Here is a 27,767-nt window from a genome sequence, read left to right as displayed (position 1 = left end):
TCTGAATGTATAGTCAAAACGGCGTATATTTGAAGTTTGCAGGGCTTTTATTTTGGAATACAACATCAGAATGTCCTGAAACAGTGTAGTTGACACCGTGAGAAGATGTACTGTCCATCTGAGGTGAAAACGGTCTGTGGAAACTAGGACTTTTCTTAGTTTTAGAATGTATGGACAAAACATTGTATATATGAGTGTTGGAGGGCTTTTATTTTGGAATTTAGCACAGACAGTGTCAGACTGTGAGGTGTACTGTCATTTTCAGGTGACTTTGGCCTGTTAAATTTTTATTTATATTTATTTAGGCCTTTTTTTCCATTTACTCGAGGAGACTTTTGTTTTGGAATTCAGCATATCATACAGTGACAGGGTCCAAGGTGTACTATCATTTTCAGGTGAAATTGGTCTGTGAAATATATATATATATATATATATATATATATATATATATATATATATATATATATATTCATTTATATTTATTTAATTAGGCCTGTTTTATTATTATTATTATTATTATTATTATTATTATTCAGGCAGACATTTATTTTGGATTTTAGCATATCATACAGTGACAGGCTGTGAGGTGTACTATCATTTTCAGGTGAAATTGGGCTGTAAAATATGTATTTATTTAGTTATTTTCATTTATTCAGACAGAGTGACTGAATAAATGAAAGTGAAATCGCTTTGACAGAAGAATACTTGCTTTCAGATCAGTTCTCTGACGGTCTTAGTGTAATAGCCAGTGTATGCGCGAACCACAAAATATAGTGGCGGCTAGATTGACTGTGCATTTCGCAATGACGGCTGGCTTGACCACAGAAAATACCAGACAGAGTACACTGTTATATTGACAACATGACTAAACATTTTGATCTTGTTTGTGAACAATGACACAAGGACTTGTCATTATGATCTCACTGATGTTCATTGACATAAATGCTTACTTTTGAGAGATGAACTAAGGATTTTGAGGTTTCAAGCTTTTGCAGGTAATCCATTGTGTGGTGCTGTTTGTACGAATTGTTTTGAGAAATGCACTTACTGGTTTGCAAATCTTAAGGATGATTCAAGAAATGTACCAAAGTGACTGAGGAAAACAACTTCAGAATTGGGAAGTAGAAAATAGCACTCGAAGGCAGCGTTCTTTCATTTAGCAAATGGTGGGATTTAAAATTGATATGGGGGCCATTTAGTGAAGATGATAGACTGTGATTTAGAGAATAGGCGTGGGTTCTTCCTTTATTTTTAATTAAAGTGTGGCACGGTGGCTTAGTGGTCAGCTCTGTTACCTCACAGCAAGAAGGTCCCTGGAAATGCCTCCTTTTGACAGTTTTCGCTGTTGCAGCAGGTTTTCTTCTGGGAACTACAGTTGCTGTCACAGTCCAAAGATATGCAGGCGTGTCTGTGAGAGAGCCCTGAGATGAACTGGCATCTGTCCAGTGTTTTTCCCTTCCCTTCATGATAAGTTCACAGGAATGAGCAGCAATGATTCTAATTTGTCATTTTTTATGGTGTTACTATGGTGAAATTACAAACACAGAATGCACATTCTGAGAAATGAATTTTATTAACATTTAGTGGTATTCGAATGGCCGTGCAGTGTGATTTGGACATAGACTTCACAGAGAGAGAATGTTCTAGGCCAGGTACACTCTTCATCACAGGAAACTAAACATAAAAGTCCATAATGAAACGTCACAGGTGTTCACATGCCCCTTTACTTACCCACCACAACAGCTAACATGCTTTGGCTATGTCCCCAGCCAGAGGAATTCTGGAGGGAGATTGTTGACTAATAAAATCCTTGGTGTTCCTTTAACCCGCAACCCGCCTTTCGCGCTACATTTCACGTACAAGTATGAAATTCGGTAGACAGATTTAACAGCCCAATACCTACAAAAATATCAGATAAACTCTACATCAATATGATGTTTTCGCTGATGTTTTCGCTGAAGTGTCCGTGGCGGCCTGACAAAGTCTCATGTTTCGCCATGAAAGAGGAAGCTGTTGTAACTCAGGCATACAATGTCCGATCCAAACTTCACACGTTTGATAAGAGTCCTGGCCTGAAGACATCTACATGCCAATATGCAGTTAGTCATAGCGCCACCTGCTGGCAACAGGAAATGGCATGCTTTGCACTGTAATTCACTCCCAGAAACACATTTAAATATGCCATGAAGTACCAAACATGCTAGAAACATGTTAAATCATGCGACACTTGTCTAAGTGCTAATGTATGTGATTAACGCCATGAAAAAGGAAGTTGTTGTAACTCAGGCATACAAAGTCCAATCTGCCCCAAAACTCACGTTTAATAATAGTCCTGGCCTGAAGACATCTACATGGCAACATTCAGTTATAGTCAAAGCGCCACCTCCTGGCAGCAGGAAGTGTTCCACATTAAAATTTACTTTTGCCATATTTCTCCTATATTTACCCGTCCACAGTTCACTCTCTCCTAAGGCCACCGGGTGTCAGTGGCCCTGGGTGTGAGGGCCCTTTCATCGCTGCTTGCAGCTTTAAATATTCTTATTATTTCTGTTTATTCATCTTATTAATTTTAATACAGTTTTTCTGATTTGCTAAAACACTCGACTCCATTCTCTGCACCAAATTCTCAATTGCCTAAACCAATTTTTTACACACAACGGCTCAAAATTGTTCACACAACTTATTTCTAATGATGTGATTAAACCAACTGTACAATATAAGCCAGTTCAGAGTGCACAGGTGCACTGAATGTTGATACAGACAATGGATGGAAACAGTCTGGGAAGGAGAGGAGGAAGAGTATGTGTAAGAGGTGGTGGACAAGGAGGAAGAGGATGAGAAAGAGCAAGTTGGGGAGTGTTGTCAAGGCCAGATCCGGTAAACTAGAGGGTTTTTTCCTTTGCCTCGCAAGAAACAACATTGCCTGTGATGTGGACAATGTCCTCAGGCTGAAGCCAACATAAAGACGTGATGCTGAGGCAGAATGAATCTCTCACTGACTTTGATTTCGCAGTTGTACAACTCTTTTGAGTGTACCGTAACTTCCTTTTTTTAAAAACCTTTGCAGTTGGACTATTGTATTTTTACAGTATGCAAGTGCTGAACATACAGACATTTATTACTATACAATATTCAGTACAATAGCAGTGCATACAGTATACAATTTATTAACCTTACAAAGTTGTGATTACTTTACTTTTTTACGTAATTGCAAAATTAATTTACTGTGTTACAATCTACTTTTTTCTGTAACTGCATGCTTTGGATGTTGCGTTCTCCATTTTTTTGATGTAGTGTCTAATGAATGATCTGATTTATATTTTGTATGGATGTGATAAAATGGTTTTGAGGCAATTGATTGATTTTGCCAGAAGAGTCAGATGTTCTCTGAGTTTAAGTATTTGGTTTTGGAGCCAGTATAACATGCTCTTGCATGTTTATTTTTCTACCATTTTGGGAGGAGTGAAGTTTACACATTTTGTTTGTAATGTTTTTGGGACAATTTTGAATAAGTATCACCCTAGTTTAAAACATTTGCCCCCGGTTTCACAGAGATGGCTTAAGCTAGTCCTAGACTAAAATGCATGTTTGAGCTTTTTTTATCTGAAAGTAACTTGCACTGACATATATTAAAATAAGTCAGAGCCATTGTTTTGTCTCAACAGTAATGTTTTCTTTTTAGGGTAAGTTTATAAAAGCGATTTAAATATCCTATCCTGTCTGTGAAACCAGGCCTTGGTGTATTTCTTGGGCTAGTTTCCAAACCAGCCTACATTATGAGAAATAAAGGCACAGTGTCTACAAGATGACATCGGACGTGACTGAGACACAAAAGCCTGTTTGTCAGTGTTGGACAAATTAGAATCAGGAGTTCGAGCAGTGCAGCGAGTTTCACACGGTCTATAGCGGACTAAACAATTCTCCCAGACATTCTGTCAATGCGAGGGAAGAGTTACACAAAGCTTGAGGATTTGACATGCTTTGATGTACTATTGTAGATCACTCCTTCCACTGAAAGTGTTTTATAATGCAAAACTTTCTGAAACATCAGAAATTGCTCATTAACACATTTTAGGAATTTCATATTAGAATAGGAGCAGGGATATGAAGTTTGGGATATATATTTCAGCAAGGATGCATTAAATTGGTCAAAAGTACCAGTAAAAACTTCTACATTGTAACAAAATATTTTTATTTCAAATAAATTCTGTTCTTTTGAACTTTCTGTTCATCCTAGAATCCTGAAAATTCAGCTTTGATCACAGGAATAAATTACATTTTAAAATATATTAAAAAAAAAAAAAAAAAAGTTATTTTAAATTGTAATACTATTACTGTTTTTACTGTATTTTTGATCAAATAAATGAACATACATAAAAGTGCCTCAAAGCAAAATAATGCCAAAGAAGTGCTGCACGGGGTGTGAGTTCCGTCTCCGGTGCTCTTTGGATGCAAGGGATAATTCAACTTATAAACTTAAGGATGATCCAAAGCACTCGAATAGAGAAACTATTTTAAAAAGCCTTTATTTCATCTTGGCTAAATCTTAAAAACAGGTGACACGTACACAGACTGCACACCTACATTGAAAGAAATTAAAATTTGTTTCATCAGTGCACATTATTTCAAAGAAAATGAATTTTCACTGAGAATGTTAAATATTACTGAATATTCTGTTTTCTATTTACAGTTTTATGTTGACTGTAAGATGTTTGGAAATGTATATTATGGAGTCATTTGTCAGTGACATGTTCCTCTTGTCTGTCTTTTATTGCAGATGGGAATATAAGCTCCAGAACATCGGTTGTGGCTCTGTCTATATTGTGTACTTTCTTCATGTGTTCTACAGGCCTTATGTTATGGTTATACTGCCGTGACAAGCAGAGATGACTTCATGTTTCTGGACTCATCAAAAACTGGAAATTCATATACTTGTGCTGAGCACTAACAACTACAACCAGAGTGGGCTTTTATTCTTCTATTTAAAGTCGTTATGCTGCTCAACTAGACTTTATGTAAACAAGATTTGGTAGCGAAATACAAAAAACCATTAAAGTTGAAGTGTGTGATTTTTGTTGCAATTCTAAACCATTTATTTAGCTTACAGTCCCAAAACCTTCACTAGCGATTGTGAAGTACAACCTAAAAAAGGACAATTTCAGGCTTTTTAGCCTTTATTAAAAGGACCAAGAATAGTATAATAAGAAATGTTTACAATAAAATATATTTAGCTAAACTCACAGCTACTAAAGATGTCTCTAAAGTGATTACAATATCTAGCAATAACTGAACACTAGCTCAACCCATTTCATGAGTTTCAGGCAGGACTATCAGTCATCATCATCATTAGCTCTGGACTAACAGAAATGACACACTTCAGCTTTAAAACTAACAGGTCAAATTTAAAAACACTGACTATACTTAAGTTTAAGACAAATTACTGAAAGTCATTGTAGCTGCTGATGTCAGAAGGTTTTACAGTATCACTGGAAAGGTTTACTTTCACCGTAACATTAAAATTAACAGGATATAATGAGACTGAAATATGTGTAATGTTTAAGTAAAAAAAACTAAACAGTATTTTGGGTCAATAATAATTCTTTTGAGTTATATGTGAGTTTCTAGATCTCAAAATGAAAGTATTTTTAATATCATTATTAATCACAAAAATCAGTCAAAAATATATAGCATTTTACCCGTCACCCATATAACACTCCACAGTTTACAGAAATGACATCTCTCACATGTCCATTCCAACTAGAAGTATCTTTAAAAATCATGTCTGTTAAAAAGAGGTGTTTAATCAGTTGTGAATTTAAATATCGATGATGACGAAGATCTCTGGCTTTTCTGTATCATGTACCTGCATAGCAGAGTAGGTAATTGCTTTCACTTCTGTACCCTGCAAAACAAGAGAATAAAAGCATTAAAGTCTTTGGAATCTGAGTCCCATTTAAATGAAAGTGTAATTTATGTACGCCCAGGAATTAGCATGTAACCGTGTCAGACATAACAGTGTTTGACTCAAACAATGACATGAATGTGTTTGCTTAAACATTCACCACTGTTTCTTTAGGCTTGCTCGGTTTAGTCGAGATAAAAGGATCTGCTCAAATGAATAAATGTAGTACATGTTTACAACATAATTAAAATGGAAATTAAATAATGTAGAACACGTGGAACAACATGCAGTATTCTGTGGCTGGAATAGTTAGACTCATGGGCTTGATTATGTTTGAAAACAAGTGGACTAAAGCAGATTAATTTTCCACTATCTACAGGTGCTGGTCATATAATTAGAATATCGTGAAAAAGTTCATTTTTTTATTGTAAATTATTTTAAAAAATGAAACTTTCATATATTCTAGATTCCCTACATGTAAAGTAAAACATTTCAAAAGTTTTTTTTTGTAAATTTGTTGATTAGAGCGTACAGCTAATGAAAGTCCAAAATCCAGTATCTTAAAATATTAGAATATTTACATTTGAGTTTCATTAAATGACCATCCCTACAGTATAAAATCCGGGTATCTTTTGTTTTTTGAAACCACACTAATGGGGAAGACTGCTGACTTGGCAATGGTCCAGGAGACAATCATTGACACCCTCCACAAAGAGAGTAAGTCACAGAAGGTCATTACTGAATGGGGTGGCTGTTTACAGAGTGATGTATCAAAGCATATTAAATGCAAAGTTGACTGGAAGGAAGAAATTGGGTAGGCAAAGGTGCACAAGCAACAGGGATGACTGCAAGCTTGAGAATACTGTCAAGTAAAGCCGATTCAAACACTTGGGAGAGCTTCACAATGAGTAGAATGAAGCCGGAGTCAGCGCATCAAGAGTCACCACACTCAGACATCTTCAGGAAAAGGACTACCAAGCCACTTCTGAACCAGAGACAACGTCAGAAGCATCTTACCTGGGCTAAGGAGAAAAAGAACTGGACAGTGAACAGTGGTCGAAAGTCCTCTTTTCAGATAAAAGTAAATTTTGCATTTCATGTTGAAATCATGGTCCCAGAGTCTGAAGGAAGACTGGAGAGGCACAGAATCCAAGCTGCTTGAAGTCTAGTGTGAAGTTTCTGAAGTCAATAATGATTTGGGGGGGGCGTGACGTCTGCTGGTGTTGGTCCATTGTGTTTTATCAAGTGCAAAGTCAATGCAGCCATCTTCCAGGAGATTTTGAAGCACTTTATGCTTCCATCTGCTGACAAGCTTTATGGAGATGCTGATTTCCTTTTCCAGCAGAACTTTAGCACCTGCCCACAGTGCAAAAACCACTTCCAAGTGGTTTGCTGACCATGATATTACTGTGCTTTATTGGCCAGCCAATATGCCTGACCTGAATCTATGGGATATTTTCAAGAGAAAGATGAGAAACAGTCGATCCAACAATATACAGATGATCTGAAGGCTCAATAGTGCCTCAGCAGTGCCACAGGCTGATCACTTCCATGCCACACTTCACTGATGCAGTAATTTGGGCTAGGAGCAAGTCATTTGCTGTAATATGTCCTGCCGATCAAGTATTGAGTGCACAAAAGAACATACTTTAAAGAACTTTAACTTTTCTGTTTTGCAAATCCATTTTTTGATTGATTTTAGGAAATATTGTAATATTTTGAAATACTGGATTTTGGACTTTCATGAGCTGTACGCTCTAATCATCAAAATTTAAAAAAAAAAACTTTTGAAATGTTTTACTTTACATGTAGGGAATCTAGAATATATGAAAGTTTCATTTTTAAAAATAATTTATAATAAAAAAATGAACTTTTTGATGATATTCTAATTATATGACCAGCACCTGTATATTCATAAAAAATTGTTAAATCAGACTGGCTATAAAGAGCTCTGTAAAAATGTCCTGAAACCATGAGAATCCTCTGTACATGCCAAACTATCTACAAAAATAGAAACAAAGGTCATGTGTCTAATGTCAGACGTTACATTATCAATCTGGATGTGCAGCATAATTTTAAGATTACTTTAAATATTGTGCTGCATAGGAAAGATTATAAAAGGGATGTTTCAAAGACACATAACAGTACAAGATTATAACTCAAAATTATAACTGGTAATTTTATAAGTATTTAAGTTGCATATAACACAGACAGTAGTCATTATCAACATTTTGATAACAGTCATGCTTGTATAGCTCCAATCTACTCCAATATCTGCAGATTTCTATAAAACTGTGTGACGAAGTTACGTTTCAATAGCAGGAATTAAATCTGACAGTAACTGCATCATAAATTTAGCTTAAATCATGCAAAAAAAAGGTATTTTTCAGCTAATGCACGTGCACTACAAACAGACTACTGTATAGATTCTATATTGAGCATTATGATTTCTCCCATTATTTTTATATGATTAGACTGAGTCCCATTATTTTGTCAATTTCTGTAATCTGATTCAGTGCTGTAGAAATGCAAGAAATCAAAAAAATGTCCAATCATGCATTGTGGTTGTTGTGACCTAAAAAATTATGTTTAGGCATTATCCATAAATTTTCTACACTTAATTAAGTGATTTTGTGGTCATTTTAATTTTTTGCCCATCTTGAACTCCCATGACTCTTCTACGACTTGAAAGAAAGTTGGTATTTCTCAATCCAACTTCCTTATAGCTGTCGGAATGAAAGTGTTGCAGTAAACAACAAACCATTAACTCCCTTGTGGGAGTTCTCTTTATAGGGTTGGAAAAGAAAAAGTCTAAGAACAACATGAGCTACTGTGTAGATGTGGTTTAGATGAGACTGAATGCATAATAAACCACAGACATTATTTTACAGACCATAGCCGTGGCCACAGACAGACAGAAAACATACCTGCGGATGCTTATTTATGTTGAATTCTTCACCCCATCTAAAAATAAAAAAGGGAGAAAGAATGAAAAACAGGAAGCAGTTACACAACATCAACATAATGCATTACATTCTGAATTATTTGACAACTAGAAGGAACCATGGCTTTTAAATGCCAATTTATTCAGTAAATGTGATTCACACCTGTATTTCTCAGAAGGCACACTCTGAAATCCCCAATTCCAGATACTGGCAGTGAAAATCACTGCTGGAAAAGCCAGACTAATTTTAGGAATGTGGGGCCTCTTCAGGGCAAGAATCATGCAGTGAAAGTTTATTTGATGCTTTTTTAAACAGGAGACTAGAGTCACAATTCCTCTTTAACTCCCCGACACTGACTCAGACTTTTTTTTTTTTTTTTGCTTTGAAAGAACAGAACTGAAAGTTGAACTTGGATGTGAAGATAGTTGTTTCATTTTAGCCATTTCACAGGTAGGCCCTATATTTTTGCTGCATTCTTTGGAATTTGTAAAGCATAATAACAACTGATTGCATAGGATTTTATCCAATATATAACACAATGTACACAATTTTTCTTTATATAAAGTTGGATATATAAGTATGTCCAACTTTACCCATATAAATTCAGTACACTTATTAAAAGCAATATACAGTAGTGACCAAAAATGATGTCCAAAGGGGACCCTAATGACCCTACAAGTTCAATTAAACCATCAAAGTATGATTTTTTAAAATATTTTAAATATGAGTGAAGTACAAAACACTAACTTGGTTAAGATATTTATCAGACAAAATTATTTGGCAAAAAAATGAGGAATTGCAATTTACAAATGCATAGAAAAACAAAAAAACATACTGTGAAAAACATACACTGACTACAACATAATCTGTTATTAATATTTTGTTGGTTCTCTTATTTTTGCATGTGTTCATAATTTCTCTATGACAGCCTGGCCCAAAATTATGTCTGCACAATTTGGCAAATTTCACTGCGTTATCACAAATAAAACAACTGACTTCAAGCACAACTAGCAATATGTTTACAAAATCTTTAACAAATTTTTAATAATATTCATGAAGATGGGAATTTTCTTAGGCCGGACATCACTTTTGACCACTTCCTTATCAAATCAAAATGCTTGATTGCTTGTGAACTAAACCAGATCTTATATGCTTAAAGTGACTTAAAGGCATGAAGATATTAAGAGATTATAAACATTAACATTATGATTTTCTGTAAAGCTGCTTTGAAACTGTGTGTATTATGAAAAGCACTATAAAAATAAATTCAACTTGACAACACCAAATTATCAGTGTTTGATGGCTGGTGTCCGTTTTTCTTCCTACGGGACATATTTGAGTCAGATGTGGTTAGGCAATCTCTAACTTACATCAACTGATGAAATTATTTTAACATGTCAACATGGTTTCCAGTGAAAATGAGTCAACTCAGAGATTTAATCGATAAAGAATTTAATGGTTACATGGTTTGGATTTATTCTGAATTTCTCCAGATCTTCCTGTCTGGCTATGTATACCCAACTCGTATTAAATGAGTTCATTCGGTTCAAGACACAAAAAGTTAGTGTTCTGCTGAATGTTTCTGCTGAAGAGGAGGCACTTAGCATTCCTGGTGTAAGATTTCATTTTTAGAACAGAGTCAGAACTCACCCTATAGAGCGGATTCTGTACTGTACTCGGTCTATGTGCAGCACTTTGACTTCCTGTAAAACAGGAAAAGGCAGAGATTGTTGGAAAATGGAGAAGCTTGAGCTTATGGAAAAACAACATCAGTGTACTGTGTGCATGTCTTACCCTTGGGACGAAGAAGATATCAGCGCTAAATTTAAAGAGCCAGTCATCCAAAAAATGGAAAAGAAGTGACTCCATATCTTCTCCTGAAACAAAACAAAGCTCAAGTAACCACTTGGTTCGCTACAGTGCCAGGTTTTATTTAACTATGAAGAGAGAGAGAGAGAGAGAGAGAGAGAGAGAGAGAGAGAGAGAGAGAGAAACTTAGCCAGACCAAACCAAATAATCAAAACATAAAAAGAAAAATACCTAAAACAATGGACAGACGCAACAGCGTCAACTGGAATAAAGTAAACTGGAATGCTATTTGGCCCTAAACAGAGAATATGAATTGGCAGGATACCAGAGCACAGTGAGCGACCCTAAACTGAGAAAAGTCCTGAGCATGTACAGACTCAGTGAACACAATCTCACTATAGAGACAGGCAGGCACAGACAGACCTGGCTACCAAAGAAAGACCGGCTGTGTAAACACTGCACAGAGAATGAAGAGGAAACAGAACTGAACAGAACAGAAATTAGCGACACGTTATATCCCCATTTCACAACTCACCACAAAGACTTACATCAGAAACCAAATATGGACAAACTCCCATAACTGCTATGAGAAAGCCCAGCATGCTCAAAATCACTATATGCTAAAGATACTTCTATAAATATTATAAGATTGAACATTTTTATTGCAATTTTATTTTTATTGCTTGATTTTTTCTTCATTATTATTTATTTATTTATTTATGTTTATTGTACAGTGTTATTAATGCTTTGGCAATGTAAAGATTTCTTTCACCATGCCAATAAAGCTATTTGAATCTTGAATCTTGAATCTTGAGAGAGAGAGATAGAGAGAGAGAGAAATAAGAATAGCATAGAAAAACAAAAAGCATACACTGACTACAACATAATCAGTTATTAATATTTTGTTGGTTCTCTCTGGTTTTTGGATGTTCATAATTTCCTTGTATGACAGCCTGGCCAAAAACTACATCCGCACAATATGGCATGTTTCATTGCATTATCACAAATGAAACAACTGACTCTAAGCACAAATAAGCAGTAAGCTTACAAAATCTTTAAAGTCCCCCTGTGGTGAAAATTAAGTTTTTAATGTTCATATGTCTATGTGGTGTTTTTAACATGCTTTAAGACAAACCACGTGCAAATTCATAAGTCAACACCATTGCTGAGTATTCTCTTTAAAACTGCAGTAATCCAAAGACAGTCTTAAACCCGCGGTTTAAAATTGCTGGTGTTTCTCACGTCACAAACTGCAGGCGGGCTTTAGTATATCATTAACTGACTGCACAAGGGAGCCTAAAAGAAGGTTTTTTTAATCAGTTAAAAATTTGCTCAAGGATTGTAGGTCAGCCTCTAGAAAAGCTATATGATTCAGCTTATTATAATAATTTGTTAAGACTGGTCAATAATATAGTGATCCTAATCGTCGTGCATAATGAGTTTGAATTATTACCATCAAATCAGAGGTAAAGAGTTTCAAGACTCAACAAAGCTAGGCTGAAACACTCATTTGTGCATCAGGCGATCCTTGAGTTGAATACGACACTTAATCGAAAACCAACAGTATTGTGAATGTGTTGTAGTTGTATAAGTGTAGTAGGATGTAGTAAGGGTAAGGTGTATTTTAATGTTTAAGGGAGTGTAATGTGTTTTTTTTTTTTTTTTTTTTTTTAATGCGTGGATTAAATGATGTTGGTGTGTAAGAGATGTTGATTGTTGTAAACATAGACACTGTTATGCAAGAAAAATTTCAGACTCGTCTGACAATAAAGTGCTATATCTATATCTATCTATTTCCTGGTATGTTTTTCTGTTGATATGAAAAATCAGGTAGATTTAGCAATATGGCGGGTGTATGATGCATACAATGTTATGATGAACTATATGCCTTTCTCCACTGACGTTCTGAGATGTTCAAAGCATTTCTAAAGATACTGATTGTTAGAAGGCAGCTGTCTGACTCGTGTATGTGAACATGGTTTGTGTAACATAAGCAACACATTATTAGCTGTTTGATAATGTAGTGAAGCAAAACGCTTGACTACATTATCATATTAATTACCGTTATGTGTCCGACCTTGTAAAAAGCGATACCACTGTGCAGCATTTACCTCAGTAAGTTGACCGAGTTGATCTCGTATGAGCTTGTGCGAGTGAGGAGGCGGGGCTATTTATCATATTCATAGTTCCGTGTATATTAAATGAGGCAAGGGTGTAGAGTTACATTCAAGCTATTTTAAGGCATTAAGATTTTTTTTTCACAGGAAAAAACATTTAAATATATCATTTTGGTGATCAAAGATGAGTTTTAAGGGATAAAATAATTGACTACAGGGGGACTTTAACAATTTTTTTTTTTTTTTTAAATAATATTTGAATAAAGAGTGAAGATGTCAATTTTCCAACCAGAAAAGCCATTTTAGCCACTACTGTATTTATTTTCCCACACAACGCCCCCAAATGTACAATGAAAAACAAAATGAACCCCCAAAAAAAGATCTGTTTATTGTTGTCATTTTTTTAGTGGTCTTGCAACAAACAAGCAATTTATGAGGGAGTCAATATTATCCGTGCAAAAAAAAAAAAAAAAAAAAAAAAAAAAAAAAATTCATTTTCTTTCAGTTTAATGCCATTTTTTTCCTGTTTAATAGCAAAAATAGCTTGTTTTCATTGTTTTGCTGCACAAAAGTCAGAATAATTAAGCACTATAAATGTGGTATTGGTCTCATTAAATGTTTCGGTCATCTGAAGTCATGCAATAGCTTTAAATGTCCATTTTAATTTCTGCCTTTGCACTCTTTGAAAACCACTTGACTAGACTATTTAATATTGTCCTCAGCAGTAAACAATGGTTTAATTATGCTGTGAAGTGTGGATTCTGGAATCCACTGCCGCTTCAATATATATCTTTTAAGTTATTAATCAACATTTATCTTTCTAAATATTAAATTATTTGAATGACTTCTTCAACTTATGTTAAAGCATTTATTTTCCTTTTCATCTTCAAACACCTAAAAAATTATTTTGAATATTGTCTGTACCTCTCACTGAGAGAAAAATACAACTTATCAGTATGTTTTGAGAAACTTTCCTGTTTAGTTGGAGCCAGTGCCTTGAAGAAGTGTATGTGTGCTAGTGTTCTGTGTGTAGGTCCTGTACAATTGGCACTCTGCTTGAGACCTGCAGACGCCTTTTCGTGACTTAACAGGACATCCTGCGCCTAAGTTCAGGGTATGAGCATCTGCATCCTGATGGACGGATATATGCGTCTGACTATCTTCCATGTGTGGAAGATTACTAATTTTGTCTGTTTTTCTTAGCCAATCAGAATCATTCAACCTGAAGTAATGACATAGTTAGTGGACTCTGTTAGAGTATAGACCTTATTTACCAGAGAAACAAGCGTGCCGCCATCTTTAGAATATTGTCTTTGAACTTCCGTTTTTGCGGTAGCTCTGTATATTTCTATGGCATCGCTGTTGAAGAATAATTAGCTGGTGAAGTGGATTCACCTGTTGTAGAGTTAATGAAAGTTATTATGAGCATTGTTATGTTTAAAGCAGATGTCTTAACAAATGTCAGTAGACCGGGAAGATTTTAAAACGAGCAGTTCATTCATAAATACTTAAGATCGCTGTGGAAATACAAACCGGAAGTCAAAAGACAACGAGCGCAGCGCTGAAAAGGGGCGGAGCTACATAAGGTCTATAATCGTTGTGGAAATGTGAATGTACACAGAGCGGCCTAGAACTCAGTGTGAGACTTAAAGCTGGGTTCTGCTGATGAAACCATTCTTCAGTAAAATTTTCTTCAATTTATTTTTTTAAACTCTGACTCCGGGTCTTCATTCATTACATCTGGTCTTTTGGGTCTTTAACTGTAAATTTCCCCTACAGCTGACAGAATCTCATTTTATTTCTGTAATTATATTATTTCTGGACTGTTCAGTAATCACTTCACCTTCAAAATTTGGTCTGGTCTCAAAGCTATAAAGCGTGTTTACCAGTAGAACAAACATTCCTCGAACTCTGGCTGGATTAATCACAAAATTCCAGTAAATGCCTCACCTCACTGTAGGGCAGGGTGTTGCCATGCATCTCTTGATACAATAGGCTACACATCATTATAAGTATTAATATTTCACTAAATCATGAATGAATCACGACTGAAACCCCCAAATGAGGAGGAGTTTTATGTTCAAAACGGCACGCCTGAATATAAAAAAAAAAAAAAAAAAAAAAAAAAAGAGATGGAAGAGCACGGGTTCTTTCCAAACCAGTACGATTTTCCCTGGGGCTCAGTGAGTCTACAATGGCATGTTGATACAGCTTGTCTCTGTGAACTTAAAGGATCACACATATACACTGAACTTCCGACAGATGTGATCACTCTTTTAAACAGATTGTACAGTAAAACAATCAAAAGAGACAAACGAGAGGAAATTTGGTCATTTTTGTGCCCATCTCTATCCACAAGTTTCCTACGCCCCACGAGACCTTGCGTCAAAAGTGGGTTAGAAGTAAACAAGCTGGACGTGACACTCATTCAGTCAACAGTTGACAGTCATTCAAGATTTAGCGATCCAAACTTGCGAACGTTTGGCTTTTACTTAAAGGTTTAAGATTCCAGCAGCAATATTTGAACAATGTTTTACAATAAAAAAATTTTAGTTACAGTAATTTATTAATTTATGTCAGGAGTGCACATCAATCATGCTAAATCTAACTGATATTTATACTGACATAAAAAGAAAACACATACCTATTCAGTTGCACCTGCTTCCATTTATTTACGATCACAAGAATGCACAAAACAACTCCATTAAGGCTTTTAAGTCCAAAGGCTTACACATTTAGAAATATATTGATAACATACCCTATGTTTACGTCACTTTTCTGAGCATTTCTATTAATTTTCCTCTAAATTATGCGATGATTGCAATCCGAGGACGTTTGTGCGATCTCTCCCGTCTATCTATCCTGATCCTTTCAGCCAGAGCATGGAGCTCATGAGAGGAAAACAGCAGTTATGACTTATACGAGTTAACCGGAGTGTGTGAATCTGTGAAAGATATGCGTATGCATTTGTCCGGTATCAACAAAGGCACAGGGAAGAGACAGATAAAACATTAAACCAAATACATGATTATAATCATAAGAATTGTCTACGCAGTCTCTGGTATTTCCCATAAACGTAAGTAGTCATGCAGCAGCACTTTTGTGGAAGGTCAGTAAAGTAAAGGACAATTAAGGGCACGAAAACTGTTTATTGTATTGTGATATTATTAACTAATAAATGTACTAAACTGTAAGATCATTTATTAACGTTTTTAAACGACAAAACACACTCACTTACACATATTTGAGAATCGGAATATCATAGTTGATGACATGGTAAGCAAGTTTGTGAATATTTGGAATAAAAAAAAGGAGAAACGAAATAAAAGCGTTATATCTGTCATACAGTGTCATTGTGGCTGCGGTGTGACGTGACAAGCATGACGCGTCGCCATGGAAACAATAAGAGGAAACGTTCTAAAATAACGGTCGCGTAAAAAAACTCAGCTAGAATATTAATTTATAATTTATATATAATAAATTTATATATAAATAATTATACATAAATAATAAATAATTTATATATAATTTATATATAATAAATTATAATGCAAAGTGATAATATAATTGCACTTTTATTTTCTCTATTTGAAAGTTTTTAATGCTGTTATTTGATGTTATGTTTTTAATTATTTGATGTTATGTTTTTAAAATGTGATGTTAATAAAATAAATTAATACATTTTAACAGTTAAACTTAAAGCCTAGTTTATTAAAATTCTGTTGGGGCGATTGGGGACAGGTGGGGCTCGGAACCCTTCCCTACCTCCAAAGTGGGGAATGGCAGAAAAAGTTTGAGAAACACTGCTCTACGATAACAGATAACAGATTTAGTATGAAAACATTTTCCTCATGGGGACCAAAAAAAAAAATCCATTTTGTCCGACAAAGCAGTCAGGGGAGTTAGAAGATTAATGTAGGTGGACTTGAACTTGAAAAATGGTGTGTACTGACGTCTTTCCGTGATTGAAACAACATTCCTTCTGATGTTCATTCATGTTTATTTGATGCTATAAATGAACTAGCAGGAAGAGATGATCGGTTCACGAGCCACTTGAAATGATCGAGGCGCTACAGCGATCTGTCACGACACATTAAAGCCACAAAACGGTATTTATTGTTTAATAAAGGGGGCGGGTCTTTGCGAACGGTCAATTTAATCATCCGCATTTTATTTGTGTCTGGAGATTCATCCTGTTTGCGCTTCCCACTATCACAGAAGCATGATTTTAAAAAGACAGATCACCCAAAACAGACCCTTTTGTCATCATTAATTCACTAATTCCTACTTTCCACATTAATTCACTCCTACCAGCTAAAAGTTTGGAATAATTACGATTTTGTAATGTTTTCGAAAGAAGTCTCTTATGCTCACCAAGGCTGCATTTATTATTTTAATCAAAAACTGTTTTCTATTGTAATATATTTTAAGATGTAATATATTCCTGTGATACAAAGCTGAATTTTCGGCATCATTACTTCAGTCTTCAGTGTCACATGATTCTTCATACATCATTCTAATATGCTGATTTGGTGGTCAAGAAACATTTCTTATTATCATCGATGTTGAAAACAGTTGTGCTGCTTAATATTTTTTATATGCTTAATATAAACCGTGATACACTATAATTCAAAACTTTGTAGTGAGTACGATTTTTAAATGAAGAAAATTTAAAATAAGAAATTAACACTTATTCAGTGGCAGTAGACATTTATAATGTTACAAAAGATTCTGTTTCAAATAAACGGTGTTCTTTTGAAATTTAGATCCATCAAAGAATCCTGAAAAAAGTATCACAAATTCCACACAAATATTAAGCAACAAAAATTGTTTAACAACACTGATAATAATAAGCACCATTGTTAATAATTGAGAAACAATAATAATTGAGCAGCAAATCTGCATATTAGAATGATTTCTGACACCTTCCTGTGACGCCTGAAGTAGAGCATGGCACTGGCAATGCCAAGGTTATGGGTTCAATTCCTAGGGAATGTAAGAACTGATCAAATGTGTATCCTAATTAATGTAAGTCACTTTGGATAAAGGCAATCTGCCAAATGCATAAATGTAAATGTCCTGACTCCTGAAGGATTATGTGCCACAGAAGACAGGAATAAATTACATTTGAAATTATATTCTAATTATAAACATTATTATTATTATTATTATTATTATTTAAAATTGTAATAATATTTCACAATATTACAGTTTTACTGTATTTTCAATCGAATAAATGCAGTCTTTGTGACTATAAGAGACTTCTTTCAGAAACATTAAAACATAAAAACATTTCACCCACATATGAAAATTTCGCCATCATTTACATCTACAAAACTACCACTTTGGCGCTTCAAAAAGTTCATAAAGAGATCGTAAAACTAATCATATGAATTAAGCGGTTTAGTCCAAATTTTCTGAAGAGACTCGATCACTTTATATGCTGAACAGATTGGATTTAGGCTTTTATTCACATATAAACATTCATCAACTCACACATCAGTTGTGGTAAGCTCAAGCTCAAGCACGCTTGCTTGACGTGCGAGAACCAATGAGGTTCATTCTTGTGTGTTACGCAGCACTTTTGAGCTTTTGTTTATGTTTGCTAATCAATGTTTATATGTGAATAAAAGCCTAAATTGAATCTGTTAATCATATAAAGCAATCGTGCCTCTTCAGAAAATTTTGACTAAACCGCTCAATTTATGTGGATTAGTTTTACGATCTCTTTCTGAACTTTTTGAAGCATCAAAGTGGTAATTGCGTAGCTGTCAATGGAGGGACAGAAAGCTCTCAGATTTCATTAAAAATATCTTAATTTGTGTTCCAAAGATGAATGAAAGTCTTACGGGTTTGGAACAACATGAGGATGAGTAATTAATGACAGAATTTTCATTTTGGGGTTTACTAACGCTTTAAGTATTCCAAACCTTGACTGGTGTAAAGCACCATAAACAGAGCCTTTCTTCACTGACAAAATTCCCAGTGTTGTAACTCTCAAATCTCATTTGTGGTTTTCAAATTCACAATGGCACAATCGGTCACATGACACACAAAAACCACTGGCATTTGTCGTAAATCCTATTTACACAAGCTCAAATGAGATTTGAGATAATAAAGGTTTAGTTTCCCATTTCCATTTTAAGTGTTATTTATTTGAAGTTTAATATAGTGGAATCTTGTAATTCCAGGTGGTTTGAAAAGAACAGGCTGAATATTGTGTCCTACCTTCTGATTCTACATCTAGAGTGTCAATGGGTTCCACAGTTTCTGTATCCGTCATGTAGCCAAACATTCCCATTGCACACTGCTCAAAAGCCTCTTCTAGAGAATCGCCCCACGAATGAATCCTACGGTAAAAAAAAAAAAAGAAAAGAAAAAAAGAAAAAACAGAGCAAATGCTTTATATGCTGCGAATACACATGGGAATGCCACTATAAAACCACTATGTTTTCCTTCCATTGTTTACCATGAGAGGAGCTTCTGACATTTCCAGCTATCTTTGCAATATTTATGAACTGTAACAGTACACAGGCAAATACTTACTGGACATCTGCAGTATGATCAAGATCTGAAAGAGAAGATCAAATATTGTTTTGATGATGACATGATTTTCATTCACACTTAAACCTAAAACCTACTCTCTTAAAAATAAAGGTTCCAAAAAAAGATGTTTGGAAGAATATGGGTAATCATACAGTTGATGGGCCCCATTGACTTCCATAGTATGGAGAACAAAATAAATAAATACTATGGAAGTCAATGGGGTCCATCATCTGTTTGGTTTCCGTCATTCTTCAAAACATCTTCTTTCAGCAAAAGACAGAAATTCATAAAGGTTTGGAACAACTTGAGGGTGAGTAAATGACAGAATTTTCATTTTTGGGTGAACTGTCCCTTTAAGATTGAGGTATTAATACATTACATAATACTATATGAAGCCTTGGGAGTACATGCACAGAACACAGATTCTTATAGCATACAGACCCTTAACATTTAAAGATTTATTATTTGTAGATTAAATTTAATAGATTAAACTTTTACGAAGACATTTGTTTGAAAAATCATACATGTTTGGGCAGATTTCGCTGCGTTTACACCGTTTTGACCTGCAGACGTCGCCAGCGCTCAGTGTTTCGTGCGGTTCGGGATCGAAACAGTCAATCATTTTGCGAAGAAATTGATTTTCGTTTCTTCCATCAAGTACTTCACACACGTTTTTACCATTACTAATCTTAAAATGACGCGTATGTAGTGAAAAGAATCATTTGCTATCATTACGTACACTGTGCGTGCTGACGTAAAACCTCTTGGCGAGTCAAGTCACGTGACCTAACTAATTTTCATGAACCTTCACAATATCAGAATTTATACATTCGCCTGTTAATATAGTGCGTTTCTGTAATGTTGCCGTCAAGTATCGTACATACATTTACTTATATATGACTCTTATGTATGAATGACATAGTTTTCAGGACATTAACATTACGTTTAAGTACGTTTTGTTTGTGTTCGTCACTGGATATACATGACACATGCGGAATAGACTGAAGTTGATTCCACTTACACTCATATTTCCTGGTGATTGGAGGGTATTTTGACCTTATTGCTTTTTGCGCTTCCGTGAGATCAAGTTCGCGTTCATTCATTGTTCTGATCTAAGTGATTTTATTCCTCTGTAGGGGTTATTTCCGTGAAAACATAGGCTACTAGACGTGTGAAGACAGAAACAGTGAACTGTTATCTCACTAGAGTCCATTGGCTCATGCATTCATTTTCAAAATAAAAGTCCAATTAGTACTGCTATATATATATATATATATATATATATATATATATATGTATTAAATTATAAATATATTATATTTGCAACCGTCTCAAGTGTCATCACTTTTTAAATGTATAATGTTTCATATTACAATCAAATTCAAAGGTTGTCAAGTCACCTTTATTTATATAGCGTTTTTTACAATGCAGATTGTTTCAAAGCAGGAATAATATGTGATAATGGCCCAATGATTAATTCTCCACTCCACTTTGATATTCCAGTAGGCTAATTACTTGGTTATGCGAATGTTAACCTTATTTAAAAACTTCTTTGATGGATTGTTTTTCCTGTTGACATGCATTGCACAGGATATGCCAGATGCAGCCATTTATCAAGCTATCTGCAGTCATACATCAGTGATAAAAGTTTAATTTCATTACCCTGAACTCATGAACTCAGAGACTCGGCATCTGCTGTGTAAATCACAGCAGGAATGTGAGGAGGCAGTGCATTTCCTCAGTGAAGTCAAAAAGATGGACACTCTCAGGAGTTTGGGAGTTACCGAGAGAGAAAATTAAAGTATGAAATACGAGATTCCCCGTGTTTAATGAAATGGATAGATGCAACCACGTTCTTCACATACAGGAGGATGAGTGGGGAAAAGTAGCTACACAAACAAGCATTCTACTTCATCACAAAAAAGTCAAATAAATAAATAATACAGAGAGACAAGTCGGCACACGGAGCTTACTCGTACCATAAATACAAAGCACCACAACCTGATATATTCAATGAATATGTTTAATTTTTATTTTACATTCATTACTTAAAATTATTTTATGAATTTATAGGCTACTGACAGTCTTCCACTTTTTTGTTTTATTGAAAACGTCTCGGGTTACTGGTGTAACCCTTGTTCCCTGAGTAAGGGAACGAGACGCTACGTCGAATGACGTGATGGGAACCCATCACGTCATTCGACGTAGCGTCGATAGTTCCCACGAAAGGGAACAAGAAAACATAGGCTACACAGAGTGTTGCAATAAGTGTCGGGGAACACAAATTAACCCTATAAAGAGAGGCCGATGTGTTCAATTAAGATCAGGAGTCACATTTGAAGTTTAATTAGTTGAAAAAGTTTACTGAAGACAGTTCTCCACACTTCCAACAGCCATAGAAAATGAGTAGAGGAGTGAACTATTTTAGGACATAGAAAAAACCTGGGTCATGAACCAGTATATCGTGTACACAAATTCAGGCACTAGGACAGTATGGATTTGGACCCTGGCTCATTACACAATAGGACACTATTGTGACTCTATTTCCGGTGATATGACAATGTGCTGATTGTACAACGTCACTACTGGTACAACAGCAGAACTGATATCTTTCTGACATTATGTTTTAATGTTATTTAAAGTACATTATGATAAATACTTTGCTTATTACATATACATGCAACATTTCAGCTGTAAATAAATTCTGTATAGTATATATATATATGTATATAGTATTATGTATATATGATGTATATAGGCTACTTATTCTGAAATATAATAAATAATGGTCTGGTTTAAAAAATGTCATTGGATGTCATTATGTTGGCTCCCTGGTTTTTACACTGCATTGTGGTACTTTTTAGGGAGCTAACAGTTTATGGGGAAAATAGCGCAAAGGGGGCGCTCGTGAGCACTCTTCTGAAAGCTAAAATGACAAATGGTGCACCATAAAGGTCTCGTGGTCTCGCGCACGCGGCGGCCATTGTAGGTCCTCAGAAAGTGCACATGAAGTGTGTCAGGAGTCAGGATCCAAGAATGTTCTTATCATTGGAACAATGATAAATATATATTCGCAGCATATAAAGCATTTGCTCTGTTTTTTCTTTTTTTCTTTTCTTTTTTTTTTTTTACCGTAGGATTCATTCGTGGGGCGATTCTCTAGAAGAGGCTTTTGAGCAGTGTGCAATGGGAATGTTTGGCTACATGACGGATACAGAAACTGTGGAACCCATTGACACTCTAGGATTCCAAAATCCAGTATCTCAAAATATTAGAATATTTACATTTGAGTTTCATTAAATGACCATCCCTACAGTATAAATTCCGGGTATCTTTTGTTCTTTGAAACCACACTAATGGGGAAGACTGCTGACTTGGCAATGGTCCAGGAGACAATCATTGACACCCTCCACAAAGAGAATAAGTCACAGAAGGTCATTACTGAATGGGGTGGCTGTTTACAGAGTGATGTATCGAAGCATATTAAATGCAAAGTTGACTGGAAGGAAGAAATTGGGTAGGCAAAGGTGCACAAGCAACAGGGATGACCGCAAGCTTGAGAATACTGTCAAGTAAAGCCGATTCAAACACTTGGGAGAGCTTCACAATGAGTAGAATGAAGCCGGAGTCAGCGCATCAAGAGTCACCACACTCAGACATCTTCAGGAAAAGGACTACCAAGCCACTTCTGAACCAGAGACAACGTCAGAAGCATCTTACCTGGGCTAAGGAGAAAAAGAACTGGACAGTGAACAGTGGTCGAAAGTCCTCTTTTCAGATAAAAGTAAATTTTGCATTTCATGTTGAAATCATGGTCCCAGAGTCTGAAGGAAGACTGGAGAGGCACAGAATCCAAGCTGCTTGAAGTCTAGTGTGAAGTTTCTGAAGTTAATAATGATTTGGGGGGGCCGTGACGTCTGCTGGTGTTGGTCCATTGTGTTTTATCAAGTGCAAAGTCAATGCAGCCATCTTCCAGGAGATTTTGAAGCACTTTATGCTTCCATCTGCTGACAAGCTTTATGGAGATGCTGATTTCCTTTTCCAGCAGGACTTTAGCACCTGCCCACAGTGCAAAAACCACTTCCAAGTGGTTTGCTGACCATGATATTACTGTGCTTTATTGGCCAGCCAATATGCCTGACCTGAATCTATGGGATATTTTCAAGAGAAAGATGAGAAACAGTCGATCCAACAATATACAGATGATCTGAAGGCTCAATAGTGCCTCAGCAGTGCCACAGGCTGATCACTTCCATGCCACACTTCACTGATGCAGTAATTTGTGCTAGGAGCAAGTCATTTGCTGTAATATGTGCTGCTGACCAAGTATTGAGTGCACAAAAGAACATACTTTAAAGAACTTTAACTTTTCTGTTTTGCAAATCCATTTTTTGATTGATCTTAGGAAATATTCTAATATTTTGAAATACTGGATTTTGGACTTTCATGAGCTGTACGCTCTAATCATCAAAATTTAAAAAAAAAACTTTTGAAATGTTTTACTTTACATGTAGGGAATCTAGAATATATGAAAGTTTCATTTTTAAAAATAATTTATAATAAAAAAATGAACTTTTTGATGATATTCTAATTATATGACCAGCACCTGTATATATACACATATACATTTTACATTTCTATATATTATGTAGAAATGTAAAAACTTGTTTATATATAAAAGTATGTATTATTTTTTAAAAGTTTAAATAGTTTGCATTTAAATTGTCTTGTGTGTGACACAAATGTATCAAAAATGTACAAATATTCAATGTTGTCTCTGCCAACAAAATCAAAGCAAGTGTCATGTAAATGCTACAAGAGCTTCTTCAGAGCTAAGTTCCCTTTTCTGAGCTGTTTTTCTTTTGCTTTAATTGGTAATTATTAGTGAATTAATGAAAAATTGAACATTATGAATCTTTTGTCTCAATGAAGGCTTATGCATAACAGTTTTCCTATCCCCAGTTTACTCAAAGTAGTTGGGAGATATCTTAGCTGAAAGCTCCCTTACACAAAATGTATATTCTTGCATCTTGAAACAAGTTCTGTCATTGGTTCACTGACTTCCATCTGCTGACTCTTCCTGTTGTTAACCTGTTAGTACCTAACTTCCTTCTACGCTCACACATATGCTCAGTTCCTCTTATTCTTATGAAACACTGCGTTTCTTCTAATGCAACAACCATGATAGTATGTAACAATGCACCTAGTATGTACCTTTTTTTTTTTGTTCAAAATCAACAAAATTTGAGTCGATCCTTCTTCTAAATCATGTTTTTGTCTTTCACTGATTAACTATTATAAATCTTATTTTACACCTAGCGGGATAGTTTTTGTAGGAAATTGCTTACATACATCACTCGCCCATTCATGTCATATCTGTAAGCAGTGGTGGCTCATGGATATTCAAATAGAGGAGGCACACCAATTGTAGGGGCCTGGGGATCTTCTGTTTTTTTTTTTTTTTTTTTTAATTTATTAACTACTATAATATTGCTTTTTATTTATTTATTTTTGATCTTTTTCACTGCATATTGCACTTAAACAGTAAAATACACACAAAATAATGTCAAAATGCTGGTCTTGGCGAGTATTCACGTAAACACAGTCAGCTTTGTTTTAAGTGAACTTAGTGAACAGTGAACAGTTGAGAAAGAAAACATGTGTAACAGTATAACGGATCCGTGCGTCAGGTCTTAAAGTGACAGCAGCCTAATATACCTTCTGCCAAATTATGAGATAATATTAAAAATATCTATATGGCAGTTTTTTTTTCCCATGGTATCGATGTCAAAATTGTGGCCAGTGACAATGCTGAGTGGCAAAAAACTTTGGAAAACCACTAGCCACAGTGGATGGTGAGCAAAAAAGTTAATGTTGAGTGTTACAATGGTGAAATTACAAACAAGAAATTCACATTCTGAGACATGAAATTAAATGAATAACTAGGAGTTTTATTTATTTATTAACATTAAATCGTCCCTCTGCCATTTTTCACCACAAAATTTTGTATAGTCTGTGCATCCCCTGACGAGCTGCCACTGTCCGTAAATAAAGAAAAGTTGCTCTGGCTACTTTGACGCGTGTCTGGTGTGGGAGTGGCACAGGTTATTTGTCACAATGAGCGAGAAAGTTGACATGGAGCAGCATCTCAAACCTCCGGTAGAATCACCCGTTTAAAAAAAAAAAACGCTGGTAGAGGATAGTCTGCTGGCAAAAAAAGAGAGAATGTGACAGAGCTCATAATAAAACCAGAATCAACACTGGCTTGGCTTTTCAGAGATGGTGAGATGAGGGATTTGAAATGTTGTAAAAACGACATGGAGATGATGTTTTTATTACTCAACAGGTGAGTAAGGTATTTCATTGAACAGTTAAATTGCCATATGTAGTTCATTGTAAAGCATTATCTATTGTAAAGGGTCATTTCATTATGGTGGTTGTAGTGCTGTTCTGGAATTTATTTTCAAGGAAGTACCATGACTATTAATGGGAAAAGCTACAGTAATGTCTTCAGCTAGTCATCTTGAGATTCTTTCCATCTAAACCCGTTATATCTCTTAAGCCTAGTAGTGAATGTTTTATGAGCAGTAGGATAACATCTCTCTCTTTTTTTTTTTAGTTATGAAAAAGAACAATATTCATCTGCACAGTCACACAGAGCTAAAGCACAACCAAAACAATGTTCTTCCGCACTACTAGAGGGCTAAAAGTTACATAATGTGCTTTTAACTGTGGTGTAAATAGCCTATCTAAATAACTTATGGGGTTGTTCTGTTATTAATTTATGTGAATTTTGGGGTGTTTTAATGAGCAATACATTTGAGGAATAAATAAGATTGTTTACATCTCTATTCAATCTGTTTCCTTAGTTGATTGCTTGGCGTCCTGACTGCATCGTTATGAAGCCTTCTGAGAATTTTCTTGGAGTTTCGGGGTCGACTAAGGAGGAGGATATCGAAACTTTGGTGCTGAGCAAAATGGAGGAATCGGCTGTGCTGTTTTGCCAACGGCTGAAATATAAAGTAAAAAGTATTCAGGTGCCAGATGGAAGTTCTTCAGATATTAATACAGAAGCCATACCATCCATCTTCCAGAAAAACTCCTGGTAAAAAATTCAGCTGTAAGCTATGTGGCATGGAGTATCAGCGGAGCTTAGGACTGGTGCGTCACATGCGAATACACACAGGAGAGGCGCCGTACACCTGTGAACTCTGTGGGATGGGCTTCCGTCGTTCAGATTGGCTTAAAATTCACATCACCATCCATACTGGTAACAAACGGAAACACATGAAGCGCTTCAGTTGCGATCAGTGTGGGAAGAAGTTTTGTGGCTCCGCTGCACTCCAAAGTCATTTGTATAAACACAGAGGTGAGAGGCCGTTCGCCTGCGCGTACTGCGACAAGACGTTCTTAAGTTAGGCCAATCTTAATCGCCACCACGCCGATTGTCATTCTGAAAAACAGTTCTGTTGCCCCCTGTGTGGAATCGGATTCTCACGCCGCTCGACGCTGCAGAAACACATGCGGATTCACACGGGAGAGAGGCCTTTCTCCTGTCCAGACTGTGGAAAGACTTTCCCTTATAAATACTCCTTGAATATGCATTCTAAACTGCATTCAGCCAAAAGTTGATGTGATGCACATTCATGCGTCATAGGAATTTCTGATTTACTCTGTTTATTCTAATTTGTTGTCCTGCACAATGCCAATAAAGAGCATTTACATGGTTTCTTTATTACAGTTTTTCTCAGTTTCCAGGTACATTTGTAGTATGTTCTTATTTTTTAGACTTTTATATAGTAATCCTAAGTTTAAATTAAATTGATTCTATTAATATATTACTAATGTACTAGTTATAAGTACATTTTCCCAACTATGATACTTAAGTACCATTCAGCGCATTACTTAAAAGTGTGCTATGAATGATTTATAAAGTAAAATTTTAGTAGATTTTTACATACATGGATTTTTATATTTTGTCAATATACATTTATGTAAAATTTATTATGCAACATGATAAACTCTCAGCATCTGCTGTGTAAATCATGGCAGGAATGTGAGGAAGCAGTACATTTCCTCAGTGAAATCACAGGGGTTGAATTTGAGATGAACACTTTCAAGGTGTAACGCAAGTTGGAATGTTCGGGAGTTGCCCAGAGATAAAAAAAAAAAAAAAAAAGACATGGGATGCGGCATGGAAAAGAGATTTGCCATATGTTTTATGAATTTATACTGACGGTCTTAAAAATCTTCCACTTTTTTCTTTTATTGCAGAACAAGAACACTTACACCAAGGAATTACACAGAGTACTATACTGTTACAATAATAGTACTGTTGGGGAACACAGATTGACCCCATAAAGAGAGACCAAAATGTTCAATGAAGACAAATATGAAGCTCAGTTAGTTGAAAAAGTTTACTGAAGACGGAGTCCTCTGCACTCCCAG

At 35.4% G+C, this 27,767-nt stretch overlaps 2 protein-coding genes and 1 pseudogene across 3 annotated transcripts in view; 2 read left to right on the top strand and 1 right to left on the bottom strand.

The window, feature by feature from the left end:
• The window catches only part of LOC127525392 (V-set domain-containing T-cell activation inhibitor 1), a 33,879-nt gene extending 27,938 nt beyond the window's left edge, over window positions 1–5,941 (top strand). Inside the window, exon 4 of the mRNA XM_051917927.1 lies at window positions 4,778–5,941. Coding sequence (XP_051773887.1) covers window positions 4,778–4,890 — 113 coding nt within the window. The 3' untranslated portion in view covers window positions 4,891–5,941. The remainder of the gene's footprint in view (window positions 1–4,777) is intronic.
• Window positions 4,511–20,551, bottom strand: zbtb8os (zinc finger and BTB domain containing 8 opposite strand). 2 transcript variants are annotated; one of them, XM_051917940.1, is made up of 7 exons: window positions 20,341–20,551; window positions 19,320–19,344; window positions 19,002–19,123; window positions 10,642–10,724; window positions 10,498–10,550; window positions 8,830–8,866; window positions 4,511–5,902 (listed from the first exon to the last, which is right to left on the bottom strand). In XM_051917940.1, exons 1-7 carry the CDS (start codon window positions 20,420–20,422, stop codon window positions 5,816–5,818), a joined length of 489 nt encoding a protein of 162 aa, XP_051773900.1. In that variant the 5' UTR covers window positions 20,423–20,551; the 3' UTR covers window positions 4,511–5,815. The 2 variants fall into 2 exon arrangements, with proteins under 2 accessions (XP_051773900.1, XP_051773901.1); XM_051917941.1 differs by lacking the exon at window positions 20,341–20,551 and adding an exon at window positions 19,844–20,080.
• Window positions 20,552–23,972: 3,421 nt separating this feature from the next.
• LOC127525394 (gastrula zinc finger protein XlCGF67.1-like) lies at window positions 23,973–27,055 on the top strand (annotated as a pseudogene).
• The last annotated feature ends 712 nt before the right edge of the window (window positions 27,056–27,767 follow it).

Source organism: Ctenopharyngodon idella, chromosome 13, assembly GCF_019924925.1.
Source record: "Ctenopharyngodon idella isolate HZGC_01 chromosome 13, HZGC01, whole genome shotgun sequence".
Classification (NCBI taxonomy): Eukaryota; Metazoa; Chordata; class Actinopteri; order Cypriniformes; family Xenocyprididae; genus Ctenopharyngodon; species Ctenopharyngodon idella.
The sequence above is the reverse complement of the archived record's forward strand: the minus strand, read 5'-3'. Positions and strand labels throughout refer to the sequence as shown.